At 39.8% G+C, this 9,976-nt stretch overlaps 1 protein-coding gene across 1 annotated transcript in view; it reads left to right on the top strand.

The window, feature by feature from the left end:
• Positions 1–9,976, top strand: part of SLC25A45 (solute carrier family 25 member 45) — a 40,009-nt gene that overhangs the window by 20,027 nt on the left and 10,006 nt on the right. The window contains exon 2 of the mRNA XM_075281413.1: positions 9,746–9,814. Within this exon, the coding sequence (XP_075137514.1) occupies positions 9,778–9,814 (37 nt within the window). The 5' untranslated portion in view covers positions 9,746–9,777. The remainder of the gene's footprint in view (positions 1–9,745; positions 9,815–9,976) is intronic.

The raw sequence follows: 9,976 nt of genomic DNA, 5'->3' as shown, positions 1-9,976 counted from the left end.
AAAGGAAGACCAAGAGTCACCTCTGCCGCGGAGGATAAGTTCATCCGAGTCACCAGCCTCAGAAATCGCAGGTTAACAGCAGCTAAGATTAAAGACCAGGTCAATGCCACGTACAGTTCTAGCAGCAGACACATCTCTACAACTGTTAAGAGACTTTGTGCAGCCGCCGGCCTTCATGGTAAAATAGCTGCTAGAAAACCACTGCTAAGGACAGGCAACAAGCAGAAGAGACTTGTTTGGGCTAAAGAACACAAGGAATGGACATTAGACCAGTGGAAATCTGTGCTTTGGTCTGATAAATCCAAATTTGAGATTTTTGGTTCCGACCACCGTGTCTTTGTGCGACGTAGAAAAGGTGAACGGATGGACTCTACATGCCTGGAGGAGGAGGTGTGATGGTGTGGGGGTGCTTTGCTGGTGACACTGTTGGGGATTTATTCAAAATTGAAGGCATACTGAACCAGCATGGCTACCACAGCATCTTGCATCGGCATGCTATTCCATCCGGTTTGCATTTAGTTGGACCATCATTTATTTTTCAACAGGACAATGACCCCAAACACCTCCAGGCTGTGTAAGGGCTATTTGACCAAGAAGGAGAGTGATGGGGTGCTACACCTGATGACCTGACCTCCACATTCACCAGACCTGAACCCAATCGAGACAGTTTGGGGTGAGCTGGACCGCAGAGTAAAGTCAAAAGGGCCAAAAAGTGTTAAGCATCTCTGGGAACTCCTTCAAGACTGTTGGAAGACCATTTCAGGTGACTACCTCTTGAAGCTCATCAAGAGAATGCCAAGAATGTGCAAAGCAGGAATCAAAGCAAAAGGTGGCTACTAAAGGACTGAGAACATAAGACAGATTTTCAGTTGTTTCACACTTTTTTCTTAAGTCTATAATTCCACATGTGATAATTCATAGTTTTGATGCCTTCAGTGAGAATCTACAATTGTCATAGACCTGAAAATACAGAAAACTCATTGAATGAGAAGGTGAGTCCAAACTTTTGGTCTGTACTGTATACTTTCTCTAGGGTGGAGGCTGTCTGAAAATAATTCTGAAGACTTAAAGGTTATTCCAGGCTTGTTAACTTACTAAAGATTTCCCAACTACATTTTTTACAATGTTCATGCAGCATAAATGTCACGAAAATTTTATTATGTGCAGAAATTATGACATTATCAAATATATATATAGCTTTTTTTGTTTGTTTTATTACCTGTGTACAATAAAAGCAGCTTTTCCAAGAGCCATAACTTTTTTTATTCTTCGACCTATTTTATTTTGGGCAAGTTTTATTTAACATTGGCACCATTTTGAGATAGATAAAACTTATTGATTAACTTTTATTTATTTGTGTTTGCCGGATTAACATAGACCCCTAGGGGGTCTAATAAATGCAAAAGAAAGTAAAAAAATAAAAAGTATTAAAAATTCAAATCACCCCCTTTCCCTAAAACACATATAAAAGTGCTTAAATACGGTGAAACACATGCACATTAGGTATCCCCGTTTCCAAAAACATCCCGCTCTACAAATCTATAAAAATATTTTTCCCATATGGTAAACGTCGTAGCGGGGAAAAAAGTCGAAAGTGCCAAACCGACTTTTTTTTTCCACTGTTTTGCATCTGCTAAAATTTTTTATAAAAAGTGATCAAAGCAATAGCAATTCCCCAAAATGATATAACTAGAAAGTACACCCGGCCCCGCAAATAAGACGCCTTATGCATTCCCGTACACAGAAGTATAAAAAAGTTATGGGTGTCAGAATATGGGATTGTCGCAGGATCCAGATTCTATATGATACCACTGTTTAGAGGATATATCATTGTGCTAAATAGGTGTGGTTGTATTTTTTTGTACTTTCCCAAGATAATAGATAAAGTTGATTCAAATACCTTGCTCCCATAGGAATGAATGGGAGCGGCCGAACAGCAAGGGGTTAAGCGCCAGCCACGCACCAGCAGCTTCCATTCATTTCTATGAAGCGAGGTATTCGAAACTATAGTTTCGAATACTATTCGCTCATCTCTAACAGTAGACTAGTCTGTATATCTATTAGTTTTCAGTTTCAGACTAACCTGGTCTCTTTCAGTATTTCCATACTGAGTTATTGTGCTTACCTGCAATACAGTCTGAGATTAATTTATAGGTTAGTTCATCTCAGACTTCTCAAAACCGACCAAAGTCCAATATTTTCCATTCTTTAGGGATTATGAGTAAGCAAACAAAGCACTTAGTTATTGGTGTACAAGGTACGTGTTTCTGTGCTAATGTGATGGTTATTGGATCTTTTAACGTAAAACTGGCCAAACATAAGTCGGTGTCTGGCAGAAATCTGGCTGGTATAAATCCGTATACCGTGTCCTGTGGCCTATATAATGGAAGAGAAGGGACATTGCCGCTCCCTGCTCTGTCATAGGTTATATGTTTCAACAGTATTGCATACAGGGTATACCAATAGAGTTGTAAGTGGAGCTTCTATGATTCAAGTGTTTCAGGCCAGAAGTCTGGTACTTCAGATCTGGGGTCACTTTGGGGAGAGGGACCCTTAGCAATTTCCCAGTTACCCGCCGATAACACAGGTCTTTTCATGTATCATATAAAGAGCATATTGTAAGGTTTCATATGACACCAAAATGGTCATTCTATTAGTATGACTATTTATATATTGCAGCAACATCAAGCTGCTCCCAGCTGCAGTTGTCTTTTCAACTGGAGATATCTTTGGAAATAATATAGGTAGAACTGTACTTTTGGTGTCATGTGTAAGCTTAGAATCTCTTGCTTTCTTTTTATTATTTTTGCAAAACTTTAAGCATAGAACTAGCTGCTAAAATAACAAAAGCAGGATTCATCAAGACCAATGTATTTTACACCGGCCTTGGTGTTCCCTGTGCCAGCAGAGGGTGCTCTTAATTCATGACGAGGTTCCTGGTGCACTTGTGTCTAGGTGCAAATCTATTGCAGCCTTGGGTTGCCATAGAATCTTCTAACATTGATACCACTTTCAGGGGGCATTCACACGATGTAACTCGGCATTGATTCTGACACGTAAACTCGTGTCAGAATCAGCGCTGCAAAACAGAATCCCATTGACTTCAATGGGTTCCGTGTAGCGTGCTTAACACATTGAAATCAATGCGTTAAAAAGCCTCCCATTGAATTCAATGTGTTACGCGCACTCAGCAGAACCCATTGAAGTCAATGGGATTCTGTTTTGCAGCGCTGATTCTGACATGAGTTTGCTGACAGTCTGTTCTATGACTATATAAGCCTTCATAGAAGATGTCCTATCAGTTTTTCTGCTACTAATATCCTCATTATGGCTGGAGCACATTTTCCATATGGCTCTGAGGCTGTGAACGTGTATAATAAGGAACAGTCCCCCCCCCCCCTCCATTATCTATTACTGATAATACTAATTTCTTTATATGCAATCCTGCCAGGAGTAACTATACAATAGCTAACAGTAGCTGAGCATAATAGAAGAGATCCTGAAGCATTGAACTGTAAATAAAAGGGTAAATACATGCAGAGATAATCCAGCTAAAACAGAGGGAAAAAAAATCCCCAATCTATTAACAAAGTCATGAAAACTGCTTGCGGTCTGTGAATAATATCCCATCTGCAATCCAACAAGCAGCTAGAAGTAGATACAAGTACATAAAAGACTTTCTGACTTTTTCAGAATCTTAAGTCCCTTGCACAGAGCAAGCAGTTTGCAGACGTGCTGTGAGGAGAATCAACCCCTCCCCTCTCCATTCACTATGAAGACAGAACAGAACCTCCTCCTCCACTCACTTTTGAATTGTATCTATGGACGGACCTTTGCAAGGAACAGGGTGTGAACTGCAAATTAGCTAGAAAGGAGACTCCTAGAAAGGAGACTTTAGAGAGGTTTTTGAGACAGAAAGCAGACACCTTTTTAATTAAAGTACATTACATTTTGGTCCAGAATCACATGCTCTGTGAAAAAATATGCAAATCTATTCTCCAGGATGTAATTAGGAGAACAGTGCACTCTGTACGCCGCCCTCTAGAGGGCAGCATCCTTAACATCATGCATGACTCAGTTAAAAAGTCTAATTAATCATGATGTGGATTTAATTGCCAAATTAGTATTTCTATTCCAAAAGGAACAGATTCCCAGCATTTCACTATGCTCTGTGAAATGAGAGTAAATTATCCTAAAATTCAGTGACCATTTAAGGCAATTTGTTCTTCTGGTTCAGGCCGAATAGAACTTTTGGTCTGAATTGGCTGAAATCTAAACAAATTTTGAGACGTCTTCTCATTTCTCATTCCAAACCTTCCTAAATGCAAGCCAGCCATCCAATATAGAAAAATGAGTTTACAAAATTAATATTTTAATCAGGTACTAAACCCATTTACTGGCTAAATTATTTGCAAATTAGAGATGACCATTATATTTTGGTAGTGTCATACAAAGCTATTCTATTAATCCTATATATTTTTGTTACAGATTGACTTACTTAATGTCTTCGAAAATTATTCCACGCCCTGTTGTTGAATGATCTGTGTGCGAAATATAAGAGTGAAATATTACTACTCAATTGCTGTGAATTAAAAGTATGCTTGGTTAATCATTACACAAGTCGGGTAAATATTAACCAATAAAATGTAGGCGTGTCTGTAAAGTTCATACCAGGTTACCAGCCTCATATTTGGGATTTGGTAATGTCAGCCAAATAGGTTAAAACATACTTCGCTAGGTAAACCGTACACAGAAGAATATTAGACTTGTTAGGTTACATTCCCCGACTTCTCATGAACCTGGTCATTGTACAAGTATGGGTGTTTCACACTCTATGACAATATTTTCTGAGGACAAAATGGTCCCATAAAATACATTCTTTTATTACAAAAATTGGTTTATTAGAGGTAACATTTATTGGTTATGGTTTTTTATGTGCATTTGTAACTTGTATCTGGCACTCTCAAGAATCACAATATGAATTATTGGCTGTCATCCACACTAAACCAGATGACGGTATATTGGGCGCCACCGTTTCACATGGTCTTCCCATTCTACCTAACATAATGATAGGACAATAGAGAACAGATAATCGTTATAATGTATCACCGCTCTGGGACAGGTCTTCTCCTTCAGTAACCCCTTTCATTGTCAGTTTACTTGCACACATCTAATCTAAATGTTGTGGGCTGAGGTGTTCCAAAATTTAGCCCTTAGACAAACATAAAGAAAATTCTTTGAAATGTGTTATGGTAACTATTACATCAGAGAATTTAGCAAATTATTAAACAGCAACCCATGTGAGCGGAGATATAGCAGCCATCTAAGACTGCCATACTGTCATTTTGGTGGTACTTTGGCTTCATTAAAGGGGATTTCCAGCTCATATTGATGATCAATATTCAGGATTAGAGTTGAGTGAGTACTGTTCGGATCAGCCGATCCGAACAGCACGCACGCATTGAAATGAATGGAAGCACCTGGTGCTTCCAGTTTGACGGCAGCCGGCCGCTTAACCCGCCGCGTGCCGGCTGCGTGCATTGATTTCAATGCGTGCGTGCTGTTCTGATCGGCTGATCCGAACAGTACTCGCTCAACTCTATTCAGGATAGCTCATTAAAGAGGACCTTTCACCACCTGGAGCACATGTGGTGTAATCGGCTTTCTTGTTCTATGCCCCCGGTGAAGAGCTATCGGTCCTGGTACCGTAGTTCTTCACTGTCAGAAGGGAATTTCTGACAGTCAGTCAGGAACGCCCTTCCTCACAGTAGCATCTATGGTGCTGGACCGTACGAGCGGTGAGGAACGCCTCCCTCCCCTCCTGATAGTACTTGTCCATAGACGAATACTGGGGGTGTGTGGGGGGGGGTGTTCCTCACCATTCAGTGTCATGGCTGGACAGTAAGCAACGTCCCCTCTCACAGTACAGCGCTATAGACGCTGCTGTGAGGAAGGGTGTTCCTGACTGACTGTCAGAAACGCCCTTCTGACAGTGAAGAGCTACGGCACTGGCACCGATAGCTCTTCACCGGGGGCACAGATCAGCGCATTCAGCGCACTGTTGGCTTTCTAACAGTGTATTACACCACATGTGCCCCAGATGGTGAAAGGTCCTCTTTGATAAGCTATGCATCGGACACCTGGGGCCTCCACTGATCAGCGTTGACCTCTTGTAATAGGACATGTTTTTTCATAAAATCATAGTGTTTTATTAATGTGATATGACAGAGTTAATGTCTTATGTCTATATGTATTTCTTGTTGTACATCTACAAGATGTTACTGATCATGCTGTATTTCTGTATACTACACTGATCGCTCTGTATATCTGTATACTATACTAAACTATATATATATATATACTATACACTCTGTATTTATGTGTATTAGATTGATCTCTCTGTACTGATCATTAGGCAAGCATTTCTTCATGTTACAAATTGACCACTCAGCCCCTCACCCTCCACCAAAGGTATTACAAAAACTGTATGGACTATTGTCTTAGCTAGTCTCAACTGGAATCATAAAGAAGGACATCCAGCATGTCTGGAACTCATTGAACGTTGGGTATACATCACTGCATGATATATAAAGGGGATCCCCATCCAGTGAGCTATTACAGCATTTATAACTACAGCTAAGTATTATCTCTTTTCTTTTATTAAACACATTATTATTATATTCTGGTGTGATTATCGTTATTCTTTGACCATCTTTGAGTTAACCTGTTTAAAAAAATAACTTTTGCCTCATTTACATTGCATACTGTCTGTTTATAGTATCCATGCTCTGCAATTACAGCCTCACCCTATAGAAGTGAATAGGAAGGGACTGTCGTTACATGGCATGCCTCAGTCAAAGCCATGTTGGATCCATTGCCATGACAGTTGGGAACTTAGTGAAGGCCCCCAGGCTTGTCTGGCATATACTTCTACTACAGGTTTCTCTATGCCATGATTATACAATACATTGCAATGTACTGTACTAGTGATCAGACCCCTTGGGGTTCAAAACTCTTAGGGGTTGTAAAAAAAAGTTAAAAACTAAACAAATATTCAATACCCCCCCTTTTCATCAGAGCACATACACTGTCTACCAATAAGTATTTGGACACCCATGCAAATGAAGATATCTGTGGTCGTGATGTACGTCACACCTTCTGCGTGGACACAGCATTGGCATTAGTCTCATGCAAGATGCCACGAAGTGCAGAGTTGTCCGATTTCGAAAAAGGGGTAATTGTGGGGCACCACAGAAATGGTTGATCTTTAAGGGACACTGAATTACCCTAAATTGACAGTGGCCTATGTGATTAAAAAGTGGAAGGTGAACGGTGATTGTCGGAATGTGCCCCGAGTCAGCAGACCCCCGAAACTGGGAGATAGAGACCGACGAGTGCTGGCCAGAGAAACCGCACCCAACCGATGGCTCACCTACACCAGGAGTGTCACCAGGCATCCGGGAGTATTGTGTCCATCCATACCATCCGTAAGGAAGCATCTGCTGGGGTCTACCAACTATTGGATAGGAAGAAATGTTGTTTTTCTATTCTAAAACAGGGGTCCAAATACTTATTGGTAGACAGTGTATAAAAATACATAAATAAAGTGAAACACATACTTAACCCCTTCCCGACATGCGCCGTAATAGTACGGCGCGTGTCGGGTCTGTAACTATGGCGACCGCCCGGGAGTCGGGCGGCCGTCATAGCCGCCGGGTGTCTACTGCTTTAAGCAGTAGACAACCGGCTCTCATGCCTCCGATCGGTCCCCGGACCGATCGGAGGCATTAACCCCTCGCCCCGGAGGCGCCATTTTCCCGGCGGCGCATGGGCGCCGCCATTTTGGCAAGGATCGCCGGCTCCTGGAGCATGCTCCAGGGCCGACATCATGTTGCCATGACAGCCGAGAGCCTTGTTAAAGGCTCCCAGCCGGTCTGCAAATTCTCTCTTTTGCAGGCTGGTCTATGCAGCCTGCAAAAGAGATGATGATTTTTTGCAATGCATTGCAATGCATTAGCATTGTAATGCATTGCATTAGTGATCAGACCCCCTGGGGTTCAACACCCCTAGGGGGTCTACTAAATGCAAAAAAAAAATTAAAAAAAAAGTTAAAAAAAAAATATAAAAAAATATAAAAAGTATTAAAAGTTCAAATCACCCCCCTTTCCCTAGAACAAATATAAAAGTAGTTAAAAACTGTGAAACATATACATGTTAGGTATCCCCGCGTCCAAAATCGCCCGCTCTACAAATCTATAAAAATATTTTTCCTGTTCGGTAAACGCCGTAGCAGGAAAAATAGTCAAAAGTGCCAAACCGCCATTTTTTCACTGTTTTGATTCTGATAAAAATTTGAATAAAAAGTGATCAAAGCAATAACATTTCCCGAAAATGATAGAACTAAAAAGTACACCCGGCCCCGCAAAAAAAGACGCCCTATGCATCCCCGTACACCTATGTATAAAAAAGTTACGGCTGTCGGAATATGGCGACTTTTAGAAAAAAAATTTTTTAACACCGTTTTGGAATTTTTTTTAGGGGTCAAAATGTAAATAAAACCATATAAATTTGGTATCCCTGGAACCGTACCGAAACACAGAATATAGGGGACATGTCATTTTGGCTGCACAGTGAACGCCGTAAAACCAAAGCCCGTAAGAAAGTCGCAGAAATGCATTTTTTCTTCAAATCCACCCCATTCTGAATTTTTTTCCTGCTTCCCAGTACATTATATAGAATAATTAATGGTAGCATCATGAAGAAAAATTTGTCCCGCAAAAATTAAGACCTCATATGGCTCTGGGAGCGGAGAAATAAAAAAGTTATGGGGTTTAGAAGGAGGGGAGTCAAAAACGAAAATCAAAAAATGCCATCGGCGGGAAGGGGTTAATGTGTATCTCTGTGTCCAAAAATGCCCAGTCTACCATCTTAGAAAAATTGTTTTCCCATGTGGTGAATCCCATAGCAGGAAAAAAATAAAAAGAGGAGACCGACATTTTTTGCAGTTTTGCAAATTTATTTCAAATTAATTTATTATTATTATTATTAATAATAATAATTACATTTTATTTAGTAATTTTTTAAAATAATTTGGATAAAAAAAGCAATAGACATTCCCTATATTGGTATGAATAAAAAGGACATTTGACCCCACAAAAAAAGGATGTCTTATAAATCCCTGTAAATGGAAATATATACAAAGTTATAGGTGTCTGAATGCAGTGAGTCCAAGAATTTTTTTTGCAAAGTTTTGGATTTTTTTAAGGGGTTAACCCATAGAATACAGGTAGCCTTTCATTTTGGCTGCACAGTGAATGCTGTAAAAACAAAGCCTGTAAGAATGTTTTGCAAATGCAGCTTTTCTCCAATTCCACCCCATTCTGAATTTTTTTCTTCCCAGTACAACGTATGGAATATAACAATACCAATTCCAAATACTATTTGATGAGAAAAAATTAAGCTCCGATATGACTCTGTGAAATGAAAAATAAAAAATGTATGGCTTTTGGAAGGCTGGGAATCAAAAATGAAAATCATAAAATGCCTGTTGGTAGGGAGGAGTAAAGATGATCCAAAAAATAATGAATTTCAATACGTTTAATTAATGACAATGTTTTATCTGACTCATTAAAATAGATATATTAACTAGAATTTCATTCACGTCTGCCAACTAGTTAAACTTTACATATATTGCCTACAAATCAAAGTTCGAGCCGTTTGTAAAGTAAAACTTTCTGCCTTCTAGAGTGAAATCCACGTCAGTCTAGAGAATCTACAATGCCTTCCACTGAGTTTGTTGCAGGCTGGATATCAGGTAATATAAAAATACATAGTAGAGTATTCATAGCATATCTTACGTGTGCATGTGCTGTATGAATCCCAACCGTGTGCTCATTGCTTATAAAACCTTTGCACTTGTAGTAAAGGTCATTCTCTATACACAGGTAAGAGATTTCCTGCAAATAAATTCAGCGAC

The sequence above is a fragment of the Leptodactylus fuscus genome, chromosome 7, assembly GCF_031893055.1.
Source record: "Leptodactylus fuscus isolate aLepFus1 chromosome 7, aLepFus1.hap2, whole genome shotgun sequence".
In the NCBI taxonomy this organism is placed as follows: domain Eukaryota; kingdom Metazoa; phylum Chordata; class Amphibia; order Anura; family Leptodactylidae; genus Leptodactylus; species Leptodactylus fuscus.
Note: the sequence above shows the minus strand (reverse complement) of the source record. Positions and strands in the feature narration are given on the sequence as shown.